Consider the following 22,685-nt stretch of genomic DNA (forward strand, 5'->3'; position numbering starts at 1 on the left):
TCAAAAAAACGAAGATCATGGCCACTGGTCCCATCACCTCCTGGCAAATAGAAGGGGAAGAAATGGAGGCAGTAAGAGATTTTACTTTCTTGGGCTCCATGATCACTGCAGATGGTGACAGCAGTCACGAAATTAAAAGACGCCTGCTTCTTGGGAGAAAAGCAATGACAAACCTAGACAGCATCTTAAAAAGTAGAGACATCACCTTGCCAACAAAGGTCCGTATAGTCAAAGCTATGGTTTTCCCAGTAGTGATGTATGGAAGTGAGAGCTGGACCATAAAGAAGGCTGATCGCCGAAGAATTGATGCTTTTGAATTATGGTGCTGGAGGAGACTCTTGAGAGTCCCATGGACTGCAAGAAGATCAAACCTATCCATTCTTAAGGAAATCAGCCCTGAGTGCTCACTGGAAGGACAGATCGTGAAGCTGAGGCTCCAATACTTTGGCCACCTCATGAGAAGAGAAGACTCCCTGGAAAAGACCCTGATGTTGGGAAAGATGGAGGGCACAAGGAGAAGGGGACGACAGAGGATGAGATGGTTGGCTGGTGTTCTTGAAGCTACCAGCATGAGTTTGATCATGCGGGAGGCAGTGGAGGACAGAAGTGCCTGGCGTGCTCTAGTCCATGGGGTCACGAAGAGTCGGACGCGACTAAACGACTAAACAACAACAACAATGTTTTATGATGCCTTGTATGCCTTTCATGCTTTTGTATGCTGCCTTACACTTTTTACACATACAAAAAAGGCACATATAAGTGGCAAATAAATAAATAAATAAATAAATAAATTTATACCCCGTCCTCCCCAGCCAGAGCCAGGCTCAGGGCAGTAACACCAGTAAAATTACAGTAAAAACATAATGGGAGGGGGGTTGACAATTTAAAATACGGGTTAAAATTCAATTTTAAATGCAGCCTCAATTTAAAAGTAGCCCATAGATCAAAACCATAAGGGGAGGGAAACATAAGGGTCAAACTGAGTCCAAACCAAAGGCCAGGCAGGGCAGATCTGTCTTGCAGGCCCTGCGGAAAGATGTCAAGTCCCACAGGGCTCCAGTCTCTTGTGATAGAGCATTCCACCAAGTCAGGGCCAGTACTGAAAAGGCCCTTGCCCTAGTTGAGACCAATCTAACCATTCCTGAAAAGTGCATTCCTGAAAAGCATTTGGGTAGGGTCTGCTCCACGAACGAGCAAATTGCCTTTGGCGGGTTGCAGGAAATTTCAGTGGTATTAGTAGCGGTGATGAACAATAGCAGTACCGAAATTGGCACTAGGTGGCTTGCAGCTCCTTTTTTAATTCTTCACAATTCCCCCTGCATAATGTTGCTTCTGGGCATTGTGGGTGATTTTAATGATAGCCTCCATACCCGAGAGATGGAAAAATAACACCATGGGGGGGGGGTCTAAATAAGTCTCTGCTAGGTGGTCCAGATGTCAGGTTGCACACCTGGGATTTTATGCATTATATTTAGCTTGTTTGACTTTGTTGTAAACCATCCTGGGGCTTCTATGAAGAGCAGTATAAAAATCATCTAAAACAAAACAAAACTGGAGTGTGTTTCATTTTGAATTTAATTTAAATTTATTTATCTTCTGCATTATTATTGTCTCTCTCTTCCTCCCACACACCCCTTACTAGCGATGGTGCCAAGCAAAGTCTCAAATCCCACCAACCAGCTGAAGACCACTCATATGAGAACAATGATTCCTCTAGACCTGCGTGTGAATGTTACTAAACATGGAAAAATGCATGGGAAAAGCTGCATTGTTTTTATGCTTTGTACTTCCAATGGACTGGCTTTTCTAAATATGCATGCACTTCCTTCATTTCCCCGTCCCTGACGAAATCCTGAAAATTGGAATGCTCCGATTCCCTACTTGACTTAACTGCAAAGCCTTTCAACAATGATGGCATTCTCCTTTGAGCAGATGTCAGATATTAAGACCGCCTGCTTTCAGATCAAATTGCTGTTGCCAAGTCTCGCGAGCTTTCTCTTAAACAGTTCATTATAATGTCAGCACAGTCCAATTTGCAAGCATTAAAGAAGCAGCTGAACACTGCCTTTTGCTGAAGTATTAAAGATCTTGGATCTTAAAAAACACACATACTTTGGCATCTCTGTAATACGAAACGGGGTAAGAGATTCTCTATTTACGTTGATCTCTATCAGCATAAGTTATAGTTAAGCTCGATTTGTATGGGAATTGCAGTCTACTAAAACGTTATGCTCTGTCCATTTGTTGCTCTGCTGGGAATACAAAGTCTATTCTGCAAATGGAACTGATGGAACAAATAAGCAGGCATGTGTATCGAACCATAGTATTATTCAATGGATTCTGGGCTAAGTAAATTAAACTGAACTAAAAAAAAATCATTTATTAATTCAACTATCTGCTGAATTTAAATAGAGATTACACAGCCTTGTGTATAGATTTCTTGGTTGGCTAAAGATTTGCAAGGAGAGGAAACAATCATTGAAATAAATTGTATTGCTTCACTGAATGAGAATACCGAAGTCTGTTCTGCTGAACTTTCATGGATAAAGACTAATGGGAAAAAACTTTTAAAAAGAAAAGAAAAGTAGATGCATCTACCAATGTATCTACATTTGGATGACAGCCTAAAAGAATCTTCTGACTTCTTTTGTTCTGGAAGTAATAAAGTGAGTTTTATTTTCTTCAGTCTGTTTCACGTTAACCTAAGCACAGGATCAAATATTTCATACCAAACAATGGCAGTTTAACTTTTAGTTGAGAGTTGGCTTTTGGAAAATATTTGAAAGGGAACTTTGTACCTGCTCTTGAGTGCTTTGCTCCATCATGCAGGAAGGAATAAGCCAGCACAAGCTGTTATAGGGATAATTGTGACATGCACAACATTATGTGTGGTTCCAGTGTGCATATTTAATAGCTGACACTTGGCTGCAAGCCAGAACATTGTTTTATGTACTTGCATCATGTGGAAATTAATTGGACTAAAGTATATTTAACTGTGTCCTAGAATGCCATTAGGACGCAGCTTCCTTCGCCTTTACTTGGGAATAAGGAGGGATAAATCTTTTAGTTTTGATTTCTTTCAATTTCTTATTTTTCCAATCTTAAACTCAGCTCTTCACATTTCCATGAAAACTCTTCAGCATTTTCTGCATGCTATATACATGTTTGCAAGCAATTTCCCCTAATATAATGCATTTTTATGTTATTTTCATTGACACACACATTTTATGCCCATTTCACTAGTATATACCCTTTTGTATACAATGCTTGCTTGGTGAAATGTGTTGCAAAATTCGGAGAAGTGCGAATTTTGAATGACGCCTGTGGTTTTAGGAATTGCAAATTCAGCAGAATTTGAACTGAATTGTGTTGCTTCTTTGTGCCTACTTGAGAAGAAACCCATTGACTTCAATGGTTTTTCCTTGTTGGCATGGGATTTGCAATCACTGACTAATGCAAAAAGGAAAAGGAAAAAGAATGACAATTTGCTATGGCCTATTCAATTTGATGGCAAAATTGTTAGTAAAAACTTGTCTGCTTGATCAGTTCTCACCATTTGCAGAAATCATTGCCTTCGATTCTTCAGAGAACTAGTTGGAAGTTGTGTAACTGTTAGGCTGTTAATTGCCCATTATCACCATCCGTTTGCATTCCCACAGGGACATTGAAATGTGTATTGAGTTGTGTGCAATGTGTGCAATCACAAAACACTGCTTTACTTAGTTTTAACAGGATCATGTCCACTTCGTGAAAAGAAGTACAGTGGTACCTTGGGTTAAGTACTTAATTCGTTCTGGAGGTCCGTACTTAACCTGAAACTGTTCTTAACCTGAAGCACCACTTTAGCTAATGGGGCCTCCTGCTGCCGCCGTGCCGCCAGAACCTGATTTCTGTTCTTATCCTGAAGCAAAGTTCTTAACCTGAAGCACTATTTCTGGGCTAGCAGAGTGTGTAACATGAAGCGTATGTAACCTGAAGCATATGTAACCCGAGGTACCACTGTATGTGTGAAGGGGTGAGTTGCCCTGATATATTGTTGCTTTCTTTTTTTAATCATGTATATATTATTTGCCACAGGAAGACTGGTAGAAGTCAAGGTGAAACAGCCTGCAAATCATAGGCATGCTTTGCTAGGAAATAAATAGGATTGAACTGGATAGGTTTGACTTTTGAGTAAATGTGCATTGGATACAGTGCAAAGTTCTCCATACCCACCTCTCACAATCTCCTTTCCTCCTTTTCTGATTCTTCACTTTTTTATCTCCTTATCTTGCTCAGAAGACAGCCTCCACAGTGCTCACTTGTATTTGTACTGTTGATAATTAACTTGCAAATCAATTCTTGAATCAAATTGCCTGTTGTAGCTTCTGCAGTTTGAAACCAAAGCCCAACCTTTAAACCGGGTAATCTTGTTCATTTTACACCTATCTCCCCCTCCTGAACTGAAACCCAGGCTCTCTCTCTATGCATACATACACACACACACACACACAGAGAGAGAGAGAGAGAGAGAGAGAGAGAGAGAGAGATCAAAACCAGGGCAGGCAAGATTCTTTATAGATTTTTGATGATTCTTCCACGTTAATTCAACATTCTGGAAGTAAAGGAAGTCCTGTTGAATTCCATGGAGCTTACTCCCAAATAAGTTGGGTTAGGACTGCAGCCTCACTGAAGAAGCTGGTGGGGTGTAGGCAGGCAAGCTGAAATCTGATATGCTTAGGAATCAGCTTTCTTTCTTCTCAAGTCATAAAAAGCCCCATCAGTCACTCAGTCTTTTGCCAACTATGTTGAAACGGCTGAGAGCCACCTACTTCTCTCCCTCATATGCACATTATAATTTCTTAAAAGTACCCGTTTATAAACAGAAAGGCAAGAAACAAAATTTCACCAACAAAGCCACTTTACTACTGTGTGTGTGTGTCATCCTACCCTTCCTTCCTCCTCTCAGGCATTTGCAGTACAACAAAATAATATATTTCACCATTATTTCCCCCACTTAGGTATGGAAAGTATTTGTGTTTCCTGCCCTGATGCTAAACACATTTACTTGGGAATGAGCTCCAATCTGTTGCATTAAGGGACAGTGTGTGTGTGTGTGTGTGTGTGTGTGTGTGTATTTATTTATTTATTTAATAAAATGAGTGCCTCTAACCAAGCACATGCCTGGCCACCCGTGCTCTGATCATAATGTTCCTGTGGGTATGTCATGCCATGCCCATTGACTTCTGTGCTCCTGTGTGTATGTGATACTGTACCCATTGACTTTTATGCCACCTCTTTTGTCTTTTTAAAATAATTTTTATTGGTTTTAAAACAACCGTGAATACAATAACCATTAAACACTTAGCCAGCAGTGCAGCCAATGGTGTTTGTTTTATCCATCATCTCTAGACATAAACTTACATATTCAACAATCAAACATATTACTGAACGTAACATCTCCAAAAAGATCTTGATTTTGGTCACTTCTGTGAACACACCATCCATCTAAATCACCACGTGGATGTGCTCTAAATCATGTTTCGTGTCATTAGAAGGACTTGTAGATGACAACTGGCACTTGAGTTTTCTTATCTCCTTCTCTGCCCCAATCCATTTCCCTTTTGTGTCAGTTATCTTCAAATGTAAGCCTGAGAATAGAGACGGTCATATTTTCATTGATATGTAAACTGCTCTGTGGGCCTTTTTTTGGGTGGAATGTTGTGATGGCATGTTGAAGTCAATGGGCATAGCAGGACACTCTCAGGAACACTGAAGGCAAAGGGAATAGCATGACCCACCTAGAGGAACAAAGAAGTGAATGAACATCTTTCCCAGCCAAGTGATATGTACAAAAAATGCATATATTCATGAAAATATCATGCACACAGGGCTGTGGATCTCCATGTAAAACCTTGTGCAAGCATTCTGCATGCAAGCCCAGTGCCATCGCCAAACACCTGGCAAGCACAAAGTTCACAGGTGTGCAGTTTCCGGTAAGATCTTAGGTGAGCAAAGTTTAAGGATAGATTAATGCTCCTTTATCATGCTCTACAGTTCTTTATGAACCGCCCCAAGAGGCTTTACATAAAGTCTACTATTACTTTAAATCCTTTCCTTCAGTATTCGGCCTGTACGCCATGGCTTTTTATTTGCTCTCACATTCGACTGAATCTGTGAAATATTGTCTCTGATAATCCCCCTCTCCTTCTGTTCCTTTGATGCTCTCGCATACTTAGGAAGCACTTCAAGCAAAAATGTTCCTATTTTCCACTCTCAGCTTTCAACTGTAAGCAGACAGCCAGCAAAATGGCCCTCAATGAGCCACACAGCTGTATTTTGCACAGAAATTAACTCTGCTCCTTTTAAGGATAGAAGTACTACTCAATAACCTAGAACAGACTGTTTACAATGACAGTAATGAGGACACAGAATTCTTTCCTTTCCCCCATATCTTTTCACCCTCCTCAAGGAGAAATTACTCACAACGCCCAAGTTACTGCAATATCATTTTGGAGGTTGTTTTTTTTACTAAGGTCAATATCAAGGCCTGAATCTCAAACATAACTCCTGAAAGAAAACTCGATATGAAAGAAAGCGCAGTCGTTAGTGGCGTGATGAATAAACACACACAAAGTTTCCAGGAAAGAGTTTGGTGTAAAAATATGACTTGGCATAAGATATAGATATTTTGCTCTCCATGAAATGCCTCAAAATGGTGTCAACCTAATTCTTTTAGATCCTGTGAAGTAACAAAATGGTTCAGTCAGTAGGTCCCTCTGCATTCTTTTGTCTGAATCAAGTTGGGCAGAAACAAGAAAGTATTTCCTCATACAGCACACAGCTAAACTATGGAACTCATTCCCACAGGAGGCAGTGATGACCATGTAACCTTCCTCTTCCATAGTCTCTGTCTTGTCCTTGTAGACCTCATCAGGGTGGGCAAAACTAGAATTAGTTTGCTCTGCCTGTCTGTCTGAAGCTCCAACTAGTGTTGGTCCGCCTTACCAGTCTCAAAGGGCACTAGCCACCCTTGGGGAAAGCACTCCTGGTGAATTTGACTAGAAATGGGAGAAGCTGACTATAAGTGAAAATGGTTGGTTCATTAAGCTGGAAGGGACCTCAAGTGTTACATGCCCTACCAATGCAGGAAATCCACTATGACAGAACCCCCGATATGTGGTCATTCAGGGAGGATGAGGATAGCCATAGCAGAACATCTACCTTGCATGCACAGGGTCCCAAATTCAATCAACACCACCATCTCTAGGTAGGATTGTGCTAGATAGACCAATATCCTGACTCTACTGTGTACAACAACTTCCTGTGGTCTTATGATGAGGAAATGTTTTTCATTTTTCTCCACTCCTGTTTGGCTACATTTGTAATTCAAAGCACTAGGAGAGCTTGGTCTTAGGTCCTCAAGTTAGCTACTGTGTAAGGCTCATTTCTTGGTCTCCCCAGGGTATGTCTACTATTTTCTGATTTTTAATGCTTTAAGGCTATAGCACATTTTTTTTCCTGAATGCAGTAACCTCTTGCATTGCTGCACTGAAAACATATTTGCCCCCCACCCATTTCATTTCAGGAAACATGATATACCCTAATGGAGCATGCACTCTCATGTGGCTTCTTGTGCTGTACATGTTTGTCAAGAAGGTGGTCCCTCAAGATGACACTGTCGTTGCTACCAAGAGTGGAAGAGTCAAAGGGTTGACGTTGCCTGTGCTTGGTGGAACAGTTTCAGCCTTCCTCGGGATTCCTTATGGAGCTCCACCTGTTGGGCGACTTCGCTTCAAAAAGCCACAGCCTCGGGAAGAATGGGGAGGGGTCTGGAATGCCACCAAGTATGCAAACTCTTGCTATCAGAACATAGACAATACTTTCCCTGGGTTTTCAGGATCCGAGATGTGGAACCCCAACACAAACCTCAGTGAAGATTGCCTCTACCTCAATGTGTGGGTTCCTTCACCCAAGCCTAAAAATGCAACTGTCATGGTATGGATCTATGGTGGCGGCTTCCAGACTGGGACCTCCTCATTGAATGTCTATGATGGCAGATTTCTAGCCCGTGTTGAGAGAGTCATCGTTGTTTCAATGAATTATAGGTTAGGAGCATTGGGATTCTTGGCTTTGCCGGGGAATGAAGATGCTCCAGGAAATGCAGGGTTGTTTGATCAACGACTGGCACTTCAGTGGGTCCAAGACAACATAGCAGCTTTTGGTGGCAATCCTAAAAGTGTGACATTGTTTGGAGAGAGTGCTGGAGCAGGAGGTGTCAGCTACCATCTCCTTTCTCCACAAAGCCATCCTCTCTTCACTAGGGCAATCATGCAAAGCGGTGCTGGAAATGCCCCTTGGGGTGCACTTCTACCCTCTGAAGCAACACTGAGAACTCTAGCTCTAGCTAAACTCCTCCACTGTACGAGCAGCAACGAAACAGAGATCATTATTTGCCTTCAGAGCAAAGATCCCCAGGATATACTTGCCAATGAAGTCTCTGTTTTACCATACAGGGCTCTTTTAGAGCTGTACTTCACTCCAGTAGTTGATGGCGATTTTCTTGCTGATCTTCCTGGAACCTTGTTGAAGAATGGGAAATTTAAACAAACACAGATCTTGTTGGGGGTGAACAAAGATGAAGGTACGGCTTTCCTTGTGTACGGAGCACCTGGCTTCAGCAAAGATAACAACAGCCTTATCAATGAAACAGAATTCCGGGCAGGCTTGGCACTATCCTTCCCAGAAACAAGTGAAGTGGGATTGGAATCTATTGCTTTTCACTATACGGACTGGGAGGAAGAGCAGATCCCTTTCAATTACCGTGATGCTATGGATGATATCGTTGGAGACTACAATTTCATATGTCCGACTGTGGAGTTTGTAAAACATTTTGTCGAGGCACAGAACAACGCTTTCTTATACTTCTTTGAGCACCGATCTTCAAAACTACCATGGCCAGAGTGGATGGGAGTACCACATGGCTATGAAATAGAATTTGTATTTGGATTACCTCTAGAGAGAAGAGCTAATTACACCAAAGCGGAGGAAACTCTGAGTAGGTCTATTCTGAAGTACTGGGCAAGTTTTGCAAAAACTGGGTAAGTTGTGGGTGTGGAGGTGTGGGTGTTTGGGGGGGGGATATTTTTATGTTTACAGCTGAGTCTCTTTCCTAGTTATTCATCCTACAAAAATTCAGAATAATTCCTCCATGCTATTGAGTATTTTTTTGGTGCTTGCTTGCAGAAGTGGGGGGCTAATCTCTGAATCCCATTATTCCTTCTCCATTCCCACTATTAATATGGTGGCAGTGATGGTGGAACAAAAACTCTGGCAAAAAATAAAGTGCCAGTAGACAGTATGTAATGAAAAAAGATGTTGTTGAAAAGAACTTGAGGAGCACGTCCCTAAGAACATTAAGAGCAACAAGAAGAAGTTATTTAAATGCATTAGCAAGAAGAGACCATCTAGGGAGGTGATTAGGCCCTCGGATGACAAGGGATCCAAAGGTGTGCCAAAAGAGGATAAGGAGATTACAGAGAAGTTGAACGAATTATTTGTATCTGTCTTCATAGCAGAATATAAAAGACAGATCCCAGTGCATGAACTAACTTTTGCAGTAAAACAACCTGAGGAACAGAGGCAGATAGTGGTTATGAGAGAAGAGGTTTTAGGCCTAACAGAGAAAATAAAAACCGATCAACCTCCAGGCCCAGATGACATTCACCCAAAGGTTCTCAAATAATTCAAATGTGACATTGTTGTTGTTCTAACAAAAAAATATGTAACTTGTCCCTCAAGACAGCCTCCATACCTGACGAATGGAAAGTAGCCAATGCAACAACAATTTTTAAAGTGGGGAATCTGTGGGAATACTGGACATTACAGATTGGTTAGCTTAACAACTGTCTCAGGAGAACTGGTGGGAAGTGTTGTTAAAGGTAAAATAACCAAGTATGTAGAAGAAGACTTGCTGAAGCAGAGCCATCAGGGCTTCTGCAAGGGGAAGTCTCAGGAACCCATCAGAGTTTCTAAGAACAATCATACAAACAGTGGTCATCCAGCTGACATAGTGTACTTCGACTTTCAAAAAGCTTTTGACAAGGTACTTAATCAAAGACTCCTGGCTAAGGAATAAGAGGAGAGGTCCTCTTTAGATCAGGATTTGGTTCAGTAGGAGGAATCAAAGAGATGGGGGAAATGGCAGAGATATAGAAAGTGGAGTCCTCCAAGGATTGGTATTGGGATCCATGATTTTTAACTTATTCATAAAGGATCTAGAGTTAAACAATGAAGTGGCCAGGTGTACTGATCATACTGAATTGTTCAGGGTCATTTAGCAGTGGAGCAGGAGAAGGAGGATACAGGTTGTGACAGAAGAAGTAGAGAATACTGGTAGTTGGAGCAACATTTAATAACAATATGATTGGTTATGCACTTTCACAAAGGCTGCAAGGAAGTGCTCATTGCCTCTCAAGGCAAGATGTCTCCTATTATTTCCAGAAGCTGGCAGTATCAGATGTGTTTATAACAAGACAGGATATGGTTTCAGCGTTCTTGATCATTTGTTGCTTTACCTTACAAGAGAGAGGAACCTTATTTCATCACAGTAACAGCTGTTGCAAATGAACGCCACAGTTTTGAGTTGCAAAAAAAGTATTCTATTTACAGCCCCCTGACCCCTGGCACTGCCACCCTCTTTGGCTCTCTCACACAGAGAAATTAACTCCACTCTTCCCAAAGGCAGATATAATGACTGGGTTATATGACCTTGCATTCTTGCAAGCGCTCAGGAAGTGTCCATAAAGCATGACGTGAGAAAGAAAACATTGGATAAGAAATCCCCCATGTATTTTCTCAAGCTTAGCTGTTGATATTGCTATTCTCACATTATATTGGCACATGATATATATATATATATAGGATGGGGTAAAGCCATGTCTATAAAACGTAACATAAAATGCCCCCAATAATCTAAGCTTTAATTCCCAAATTTGTTACTGTACATCTATTCTGGTGGTGGCATCATGAAGGGCACCTTTCGTATTCCTCTTCTTAATTGTGGAGGTTACCATTTTAGAAAAAAAGAAAGGTTACAACTATGCATTGATTAATTGTTACAATTTAAATAAACAACCCCATTTTTAACTATCTAGGTCTCAAAGTGGCTTGCAGTAAAAAAAATTAAACATAATATACAAAATTGAAAACCTCAGAAATTGCAAATCTTTTAAAAAATAAAATCGCAAAATTTTAAAACAACAGAGAAACATCCATGATGAAAAAGCCTTCTGAAATAGAGGAGTTTTAATTAGGTATCTGAAACCTATCGGGAACGGTGCCTGTCTGACTTCTATTGGGAGGAAACTCAGCAGAGTTGGACCCACAACAATGAAGCCACGACTTCTTATTGATATGAGCTGTGGTTCTGCTCCATGGGGGCCAGTATTGCACTTCCCCAGATGACCTAACTGACTAAGCCTATTTGTAATATGTCCCTAATGTTTTAGTAGGGATCTGCAACACCCTCTTGGAAAGAAAATATATTTATTGCTGGTCAAATTGATACTCTTTTTGCTTGGCACAAAATTCCTCAATATTACAACCAAGCAGAAGCATCCACATTTATGTTGAATTTTTACTTTAGGCAGAACTCAGTAGCAGCTCAGTTCTCTCTCTCTCTCACTTACACACACAACACACACACACACAGACACACACACAACAGAGAGAAAAATTCTTTGGAGGTTTCCCCTAAGCAGGAACCTCCACATTTGACTCAAAATGTTGCTTTAGGCCCAATTCAGCGGCAACTCAAATAACAGTGTTTATCTGTCTTCCTGGGATGCAAAAGGAGCGAGTGTCTGACATTTGCAATGCCCTGCTAGTTAATGCTAGACTTTCAGCGCAGATAACTGCAGCCTATTTGCAAGACAGCCATTCAAACAGGGGGGAAGAGTTTGCTACTTTAAAATGAGCAAAAGAAAAACAATTCTCACCACCACCGCCCCTCATCTGCCTTCAGAAACAGCAGTGGTGGTGCAAAATGGGATTTCTTAGCCCTACAGTCAATTTGCAGGTAAGACTTGGCTTCAAGTCAAGAAGATGTCAATGACAGGGTTGTTGTCCCTCTTTACACAATGAAGACAGTTCTCTTTTTGTTCCACCCTGCCACTTCCAAAGTAAAAGAAATGGTGTGTTCATTGTTGCTGTGTGTTTTTCTGAAAGCAAAATTATTCTGGTTACCTGGATTTTTCAAGAGGTTCCCATTCTTTCAGGAGTTCAGTGTTTCCCTTGCAAACACAACTTCTGCTTCCTTGCAGAGTCTAGCATTTGAGTAGGCAGCCAGTTGAGATGATAGGCTGTCAAAGTTTGGATCAACAACCTTGGAAGGTAGTGGCGTGTTTCATGGTTCTGTAATTGTCAGCCGCCTCCCCAACCCCTGCCACAAAGTTCTGATTTTTTAATTTATTCTGCATTTGTTTCAACAATTGTCAGGTGCTGTTGCGGTTGCTCGAGAGTAATCAGGCAAGACTCCGACCTGTCTTTTACAGGCTTTATTTTGGTGCAAACTATTTACAGTGAAAAGCGTCATAAGTTCATGTCTGGCTCAGTCTCTAGCAGAATCCGGGAGTGGTCTGTTTTTGGAGCTCCCCCAACATAAAAGTCTCATCACCCCCAGCCTTTTCCACCCCTCCCTGCACCTCAAACTACTGCGCAGGATGGGCGATGGAAAGGGCGTGCTCCCCGCCTCTCCGGCTTGCTCTGGCTCGGTGTTAAGGCTCTTCCTAGCATCCTCTGGTCCTTGCACCTCTTCTCCACTGGAGGTGGGGCTTTCCTCCTCACTGGAAGAGGAACTGCTTCACAAGATTTTCGTGGCTCCCTGTAACACAACTGCCCTTCTATCTCTCGGCTCTGAGCCGATGGCAGTTCCCTGACAACAATGCATATACTTCTTAATTTACAGTCATCTCTACAGTCATTGGCAGAAGACCCAATACAATAGAACTATTTAAAGAACCCCACACTTTAAAAAATCAGAATTCATTTTAAAAGCTTGTTGGGGCTGATGGGACTTGGAGTGCCATCTGGAAGGCACCATGCTAGCTACACTTCTCACATTTTAGTGACGTCTCACTGCAGTTTTCATTTAAATAGAGATTTCTGTGCTCTAGAGTTAGAGCAGATTTCTCCAAACTGCTGGACTCCAGCTCCTTTCAGTTCCAGACAGCATTTGCTGTTGTTGTTGTTGTTTAGTCATTTAGTCGTGTCCGACTCTTCATGACCCCATGGACGAGAGCACACCAGGCACTCCTGTATTCCACTGCCTCCCGCAGTTTGGTCAAACTCATGTTAGTAGCTTCGAGAAACTGTCCAACCATCTCGTCCTCTGTCGTCCTCTTCTCCTTGTGCCCTCCATCTTTCCCAGCATCAGGGTCTTTTCCAGGGAGTCTTCTCTTCTCATGAGGTGGCCAAAGTATTGGAGCCTCAGCTTCACGATCTGTCCTTCCAGTGAGCACTCAGGGCTGATTTCCTTAAGAATGGAGAGGTTTGATCTTCTTGCAGTCCATGGGACTCTCAAGAGTCTCCTCCAGCACCATAATTCAAAAGCATCAATTCTTTGGCGATCAGCCTTCTTTATGGTCCAGCCAGCATAGCCAATGGCAAAGGTGGTTTTAGGGTGGCACAGTGTGGGCACCAAAACAATGCTGTAGATTAAAGTGCAAGAGGTGGGGGCACCAAGTTTTAGCATCGGACAAATCTGAGAGCCCAAAGTCCACCAGGGATGATGGGAGATGGGGTCCATCAACATCCACAGGGTACAAGATTTGGGAAAGCTAAGTTAATAGTGTAGGAATCAACTTCTCACCAGCTGTTCCAATTATGGATATCTGTTATTGGACTAAGTCTAAATCACTTGGATGTGAATTGTAATATTAAGTTACATGACCTATATTGTTGTTGGACTTCTTAATGTTTTAAATTAGGGATGAGTGAATCAATCTATTTCTTCCCCAAATTCCTTTACATGCAGGTATCTTTAAACACACCCCATCCTGTTTCTGCATTGATCTAGGATTTATTCATTTACATGTCTATTTACATTAAAATATGTAAATAGGAAACATCCTTCAAATACAGTTCTAAACATTTTTTTTTTCTATTAAGATATGATTTTTGTAAGTATGTTGATACAGACAAAAGAACGTACGTCACACAGCACATTGTTAAATGGTGGAATTGGCTCTCACAAGATGTCATTATGGCCACTAATGAGACATTACAATGAGAACATCTTGGATGGCTTTAAAAGGATATTAGACAAATTCATGGAGGATAGTGTCTACTAGCCATGATGACTATATTCTCTTCCATTAATAGCCACCCTGAGCCCGGTCTTGGCTGGGGAAGGCGGGGTATAAATAAAAAATTATTATTATTATTATTATTATTATATCAGGTACAATATGTCTTTGAATACCAGTTGCTGAGAACCAGAATTGTTTTTGTTTGCAAGCTTCTCAAAGGCATTTGGCTGGCCATTGTGAGAACAGGACGTTGGACTAGATAGGCCATTGGCCCAAACCAGCACAAACCTATACCTTTATATTTTCTGAGTCAAAAACGGAGTTAGTATCATGAAAGCTGATGGATAATTTTGTTCTGCTTCACACAGTTCAGGAGGTATGGATCAGACCAGTCTTACCTGGTATCCACAAATTTGTCAAGCATCCTAGATTACTTTAGAATCCTAATAATATGGTTTGTTGCTTGTGTTTAGGGGAGGGGAATCTTGCCATTCTTACAACTGAAAGGAATATGTACATTTTGTGTGAATTACATTAAATATGTGTTGTTGTGGGTTTAAAAAAAACCCTTCTGCAGAGTTGTGACATCATCAGAGCCTGAGTATTTCACAGGAAAAATAAAGCTTCTTTCTCGTTGTGACATTTTTAGAACTGGTTCATCTTAATAGCAGGAAATGCTGTAAGGGGAATCCTTATTTTTCATTATGCGTTATTTGAAATGCTTTTGTATTGTTTCAAAATGTAGTTGCCTGCTTTGAGACTAATGAAGAAGATATTTCATTTTGACATGTAGGCTGCAATTTGGGATGCTCAGAGTTCAAAGGAGAAAAAAAGAGTAAATAAATTCTTTAGGATGTCCACTTAAGAGTTGGAGTAATATTATTAACAAATGGACCAAAAAAGCCATCATGGAAAAGACAAATTGCTCCATCAAAACATTACTCTAGTGCTGTTCATAGAATCAATTACTCTTTTGTATCTGGCAATAGAATGAAGCTGTCATTTGGCCTGGAGAGATCCAGTGCAATGAAGGCCACAAATCCTTTACAGAAGAACACAGGCAATAACACCATGTTTATAACTATGTGTGTTGTGCTGTAGAAAGTTATTTTTGTCGCAAAGTCACACTATGGAATTTGCAACCACAATGTGTGGCAATGGCCACAAATTTAGAAGGGTTTAAAAAGAGAACAGACAGATTCATGGAGGAAAAGACAGTCAATGTTACTAGTAATGAGTAAAGATGGATAAATCTGTCACTTTCAATTTCTCTCAGTTTTGTATTTTTCCAATCTTAAGTTTAGTCTTCCACGAATTATTATTTTTTGAAGGGGGTGGTGGAAGTCCTCATGGAAATCACCAGCGTTTTAGTGCAAATTTCTCCTCATATACACATTTTGTGTGCAATTTTGCCTGATATATACTTTGTTTTTGCAACGCAATTTCCCCAAATGTAATGCATATCAGTTTAATGAATATATGCATAGTTATGCTCCCTTTGCCCTACTATAAACCACAGAGCTTAGGGCTTGCCGATCAGAAGGTTGGCAGTTCGAATCCCCACGACAGGGTGAGCTCCCGTTGCTCGGTCCCAGCTCCTGCCCACCTAGCCATTCAAAAGCACGTCAAGGTGCAAGTAGATAAATAGGTACCATTCCAGTGGGAAGGTAAACGACGTTTCCGTGCGCTGCTCTGGTTTCGCCAGAATCGGCTTAGTCATGCTGGCCACATGACCCAGAAGCTGTACGTCGGCTCCCTCGGCCAATAAAGCGAGATGAGTGCTGTAACCCCAGAGTCATCTGTGACTGGACCTAACGGTCAGGGGGTACCTTTACCTTTTTAGGCTCCCTTTGCCCTACTATAATCTTTCTCTCTTTTCTCTTTTTTCCTTTGGTACACATTGCTTAGGTGGAAAATAGCATTGCAAAATATGAAGCGAAAATTTCAAAGGCCGTGTTTTAGTTCTTACAAAGTAGGTAGTTTTGCAAACCAATGTGAATTGAATCAAATGTCTCCCCCATGCCTAGTCATGAAGGCTGTGTACAACTTCCAGGACCAGAGACAACATGCCTCTGAATACCTGTCACTGAAGAACCACAAGGGGAGAAGGCTACAGTGCTTATGCCCTGGCTGTGGGCTCCTCCTATACATCTGGTTGGCTATGGTGGGAAAACATGAAGCTGAATCTAATAGGCATTTGTTCTGATCCAGCAGGGCTCTTTTTATATTTATTCTGTTAAAATCCCTGACCATTGGCCTCAGTTGCTAGGGCAGATGGGATTTGCAGTCTGAAAACATCTAGAGAGCGCCAGGTAGTGGAAAGTTAGATTGTGGTGTTGGACTAGGAATGGGCAGACCCAAGTTCAAATCAAAGTCATAAAATTCACTCTGTGTCCCTTGACCACCATAAAAAGTTCTTATGAGTTTGTAGATGAGAGGGGGGTGAATTCCTTGGAAGAAGTTTGGGATATAAACAAATACTGCTAATTCTGACATTTTGCATCACCTTTCTGTATAATAATATAATTAAAGCAATTACCTGATGAATTTAGAGGTTCTATGCATTGATAACTGGTCCCTCCCCACTTAATATGTGCAATCCTATACACCTTTTTCGGAATACTCATAAGGTGGAGCATAAGACGTCAGCCTCATTGATGAATTAATTTTATTACAGAGAAAAAATGCTGCCTGGAAAGTGGTTATGAAGGAAGAGATGATAGGAAGCGATATCATGTGACACATTCTTGATCTGCAGCTGTCTCAGTGTTTCTCATGCTTTGGAGGGTGTAATTTTTTAACTTTTATTTTGTGGCCTTCAGGGTATGCTTCAGGGGTCTTGATTTTTCAATAATTACACGATTTCCTGCAGCTCAGACATTACATTCCCTAAAGGGCAGAAGAAAGCAAATACCTCTAAGCTGTAAATAAGATTCCAATGAGTGGGCGTCAAAGCCTTGCCAATAGCCAGTTTCTGTTGCTCCATTAGTCACTTTAGCCTTTAGTCAATGGAACTGGAGTTCATTAGATGGAAATGTATTTGGATGGAGGGTTTCAAGTTCCACAGATTCTGACTGTCCCAGAATCTGCATGGCGGAGAAATTGCTATCCTACAGAGTAGTTTGAGGAAGATCAATTTCCTATTTCCCCCTCCCCACCCTTACATGAGAACATAAGAGCTCTGCTGGATCAGGCCAAAGGCTTGTTTACTAGGATCCTGTTCTCATAGTGGTCAACCAGATGCCCGTGAGAAGCTTGCAGAAGCAGGATTTGAGTGCAATAATGCTCTCTCTTAATTTGCAATTCCCAGCAACTGGAATTCAAAAGCATTTCACTGTTGATGGTAGAGACAGGACAAAGAAATTGTGGCTAGTAGCCAAGAAAAGTAGTGTATTGCATTTTAGGGTTGTCCCGGGCACAAAGTTGCTAGGGACTCAAAATTTCAACACATGGTGCTGCCTCAATACAGCTGCGTGCTTCTGTCATGGGGCTCCACTGAAAATGACTTCTCCATGCAAACCAGGAAATGACCTCTCCAGAATCTTCTTTTCTTATCTCTGTGGCTGCGCTTTCCTAGGTGACCTGGATGCAGTTAGGCAGCTGAGTGTGCATGTATACTCCGTCTATTCCCCTTTTTCCCAGCCCCATCCTCTGTGCATTCCCAGGCACTGGCAACCCAAGCTACACTACTGGCTAAGGATAGCTTTATCTTGCATGAATTTGTCTAATCCTCTGTTATTGCTACCCAAGGTGCTGGCCATTCCTACCTTTCTTTCCAAATTTGAGAGATGCAAAGGTTCAACTTGGGCCATGTTAAAGACAAGGAAATGCTTTTCAGTGTCACCAGACACTTCCTCTACCCAAACATTATGAAATCAGCATAGGTGAATCACAACTCAACATTTCCTAGGTGAGATAGGTGAGCAACACACTGATTTTCAACTCAAGGAACACTGACCAAGCTCCATCACCAGCTTTCTCATATGCTATATTGGTCAGAGATTTTAACTTTTTGTGAGTCTTGGGAGACAGCTGAGCCCTGAAGTGTAGCAATGAGGACTTATTCTTGATTGGTTGAAAACATAAGGCCTGTCAGAAGAATTCCACAGGGTCAGAGTATGCACGAGACAATATTGACTTATTAACTAATGTATTTTTATTGTAATTATATCCCCACAGAGAGTAGCCTGTGGCGCTTTTCCGACTCAGATGGCCATCTTGATTTAGGCTGTGTGTTGGGGGGGGGGTTGACATTTGTTGTTCTGTCTCAGGCAGCAATTATGTTGGACTAGCCCTGTATGCAATCATAGTGGTAGGCTGATTTTGGACTGATAAAGCTATTTTGTCCATGTAAAAGTTTCTCAGTATCTCAATACAACTTTTGATTCTTGGCCAATTGACTTCTCTGCAGTTACTTATATGAATATTAAACAAGGCATGTTTTCTTGGAACGAGGCTATTTCTGTCTGTGGTTTCCTCATGTGACTTATTTTAAGTTTAAATCCACGATGACAACTTAGTTACTTTTTTATTTATTTTAAAATAGATTTTTATCCTCATTTTTCTTCTTGACTTTTGGTGTTCTTCAGAAAGCCTTTGGAAGTAAATGAGTGACACTAACCGGTACGATCAATCACAGTCAGCGGTATGCTCCGCTAAACCCTTGCAAGGCAAAGCTTTATTTATCATGGAAGAAAATGCTTGTCAACCAACACTAGAAGTTGCTAGGTTATGCCTTTTCCATTACTTTATTCATTATCTTTATTCAGTACCGTTTTCCAGACATGAGTGAAGTTAAAAAAAAACCTGACAAAAAGATAGGCAAATCAGATGAAATGAAAGCTGCAAAGAAGTAAGTGAAGGGAACTCACAAAAATACCGTTGCTAGGCCTTTTGGGGAATGCTTCATTTAGACAAACTGACAGAATACCATCTTTCTTTTTTCCATTCTAGGAAACAAATGCTTTGCAGGCTCTAATTGGGATCTGAGTATTTGAAATATTCCTCCTTTTATATTTTAAGACATCTTCACATTGCTTACTGTTGTGAAGGCATCCAAAAGGTTTTCATTGAGTTATTAAAGACCATCATGAAGAGACCTACTTTTAGCCTATCTAAGCTTTAGACTCGCTTAGTCATTGGAGTTTAAAATTTAAAAAATCTGAATGACAGCCCCCTGACCACATAGCATTCAAGGCCCACACTCCAACAGGGGCCCACTGTCATTTGCATGTTCAGACCCAGAAACCTCCCCCCTAAATAAATTCACACTTGACTCAAATTTTAGTTTGGTTTTTGGCAGAATTTAGGCCACAACTTTATTGATTACAGAAAGTCACTGGTTGCATAGGCTCTGGTTCAACTAGCTCCCTGCCATGCAGGTAGCGCTGACCCAGGGTTCCAGCATAGGTCAGCCAAGGGTGAACACCCGGATAAACGGGAAGCTGGAAACGGGCTAACTCCGCCACCCAAATGTCCCCCTGGACTCAGGCACAGGCACAACCCCCTCTCAGGGGTTGACCAAGCCATCGAGTCCCCGGGTTCTTTTAATGGAATACCCTTCACATGGGGATGGTGAGAGCGTTCTCCCATCCCTATCACCTGAACCAGAGCCTATCCACAACCTTATAAGTTGTGACGATTTGCTACGCGGCAGGCAAAACCCAAATGGCAACAGCCAATCAGCCAAGTGGGGAAATTCCTGCCGTGCCCCTGTCTCAACGACAGACGGCACACGACAGCATAGCAAGGTCAAGCGTAAAAGCCCTAAAAGTAGGGAGAGGTTGGCGGGTGTTCCGAATGCACGCGCCAAAAGAGGAAGCTCTGGGTCACGTGCATGGGCATAAATAGGTCCCTCGAACCGTTTGGACTGTGTCCCATTGGCCAGATTGTACCCAGCTTCGAGGGACCTACAAATCAGGTATTGTGGCTGTCCAATCGTACCCACCCACAACACAGGGTGTCGGTTGTCCAGGTCTCACCGCAATACGTGCCCTCTTTAAGGGAGGACCCGATATCCCAAAGCCCACTGACATCACTGCCTGCTGTGTGTTGTTTCTACTTGTCTTCTCCAAGCAAGGGAGCAGTAACAGGACTAAGGACAAGTAGAAATAGACTCTATTTATCTTGCTTTCACTCTCTGGGTATGTTGTGGATGGGGCCCAGAGGAAGCTGACTTTCGAAATTCCCTTAGAATTTTATTATTTTATAATAAAATAACAGAGATTCAAGGCAGCTTACAGATAAAAAGAACAGTTTAAAACATAAAAAATAAAAAATAAACATTGATAGAGTTAAAAGAACACACACACACGCACAAACATGCACACATAGCATACAGATAATTACAATAAAAACAGCACAGCATATCTTGCCACTACCACTAAAAATAATAGTATGGTTAGTACTGTTCAGACCGGTTACAATGGTGAGTACCGTATTTATAGGGGGAGGGACACTAGAAAATGAGAGGTGTTGAATTTTGCTACAAATAATATTTTCTTCACTTTACTTGGAATTTGCTGGCTTTTTTATCATAACAAGATGGCTGTCCACACCTATTTAATATTGTGGAATGGTAACAAAAACCACTTAGCTGTTTCAATAAATTTGTGTTTTGGACTTGAGGCAAAAAACCCATAACTGGAGATGAATGTTTGACAATTTTATAAAGTTCTGGCTTGCGCACTGACAAGCTGTCAGAGACTCTCATAATTAAGCATATTTGAACCTGCTGTTGTTTGACAAAATAAGTTTGGGAACCAGACTGTTGATACTGGGAGGAGGGCAGGCATCTGCAAATTGTTCAGCTCCTTTAAATGACCTTTCTCTCTTTGTTCGTGAAAGTTCTAGGCTGCTGCAGTGAGGCAGTTATCAAAGGGGATGTTGGTGACACGCTTACTTGCGGAACCAGTGTTTTCAGCTCCCATTCCCTTGACCACTAGCCATGCTGGCTGGTGTTGGTAGAAATGGGAGTCCAACAATATTGGAGGGCTACACAACCCCCACCTTGGCTTTATTTGGCAAATGCAGATCCAGAGCTGGTGGTCTTAATGGGAACCACAGCATACAGGGATGAGGTATTAATTGTTTCCCTAATGAAAATACCCTCTGTTCCTAAGCTGGTCTTTGCAATCGTAGACAAGATACACGTAATATTTTCCTACTGGTTCTCATTCATGAAAGGGTGCAGGGAGAAGGGGATAAGTCCCATCCTCTGGTCCACTATCCCCTTTTGCCAAGGTGCCAATCCAAATCACCCCCACATCACACTTATCTACGTAGCCACCCAGTGGCTGTGAACTGCAAGTCAGGAGACCACTCTCCACCCCCATTGTTCAGCCCGGACACTGAGATCCAGCGCCGAGGGCCTTCTGGCGGTTCCCTCATTGCGAGAAGTGAGGTTACAGGGAACCAGACAGAGGGCCTTCTCGGTAGGGGCACCCTCCCTGTGGAACACCCTCCTTTCAGATATGAAGGAAATAAGCAGCTATCTTATCTTTAAAAGACATCTGAAGGCAGCCTTGTTTAGGGAAGTTTTTAATATTTAATGCTGTATTGTTTTTAACACTCGATTGGAAGCCACCCAGAGTGGCTGGGGAAACTCAGCCAGATGGGTGGGGTGTAAGTAAGAAATTATTATTATTATTATTATTATTATTATTATTATTATTATTACTCTTGTGTTCAGGTTCTGCTTGTGAGATTCCCATATGCTCGACTTCTTATGGTCATATCACCTAGTTTGGCCCAGAAACATTTTCTTTTATTTCAAGAAAAAAGTTGGAAAAAAATATCCCAGAGGTTTCCTTGGTAGAAAGAGTATAAATTAGAAACTTTCAAATCCCATTGGCTTCCATGGGGGATTTACAGCAGCAGCATAAACACGTTTCTATCCGAAAGCAGGTCTTTCTGTGCTCAGTGGGACTTACTCCCTAGAAAGTGTGTTTAGCATGGTAGCCTTAAGCATAGACTTAAATATCTCATCACTGAGGAACCTCAAGTGCTTATAGTGTTTTATTAACATGCACCACACCACTCCTTTCTTTCCCATCACAGTAATTTCAGATAACCTCAAAGAATCGCCACAGTTTGATGCAGAGTGCTTCTTCCTGTTCACCTACGCACTGACCTTTCTTGTCAAACTGGCTTAGTTGACTGACCACCTACAGGTTTGAAGTCCTGACTGCAGCCCTCATTGCTGGAACCGCATCTTCTCATGTCAACCCTTTCTTACCCTTTGTCATAACTCCTCTCTCCCCCTTTCTCTCTTTTATTGACTCTTTCTATATTTTCTTCCTCTGCCCTGCCTTCATTGTCTCCCCTTTTTTTCCAACTGTAAGCTCCTCCAACAAAGGACTTATGCCTTTCCCTCGTGTTATTCTATATTTTCATCTT

At 41.6% G+C, this 22,685-nt stretch overlaps 1 protein-coding gene across 1 annotated transcript in view; it reads left to right on the plus strand.

Moving 5' to 3' along the window:
- The first annotated feature begins 1,994 nt into the window (after positions 1–1,994).
- BCHE (butyrylcholinesterase) overlaps positions 1,995–22,685 on the plus strand; it is a 47,418-nt gene continuing 26,727 nt past the window's right edge. Inside the window, exons 1-2 of the mRNA XM_083442232.1 lie at positions 1,995–2,139; positions 7,568–9,080. Coding sequence (XP_083298358.1) covers positions 7,573–9,080 — 1,508 coding nt within the window. The 5' untranslated portion in view covers positions 1,995–2,139; positions 7,568–7,572. The remainder of the gene's footprint in view (positions 2,140–7,567; positions 9,081–22,685) is intronic.

The sequence above is a fragment of the Podarcis tiliguerta genome, assembly GCF_965153285.1.
Source record: "Podarcis tiliguerta genome assembly, chromosome: 5".
Taxonomy (NCBI): Eukaryota; Metazoa; Chordata; class Lepidosauria; order Squamata; family Lacertidae; genus Podarcis; species Podarcis tiliguerta.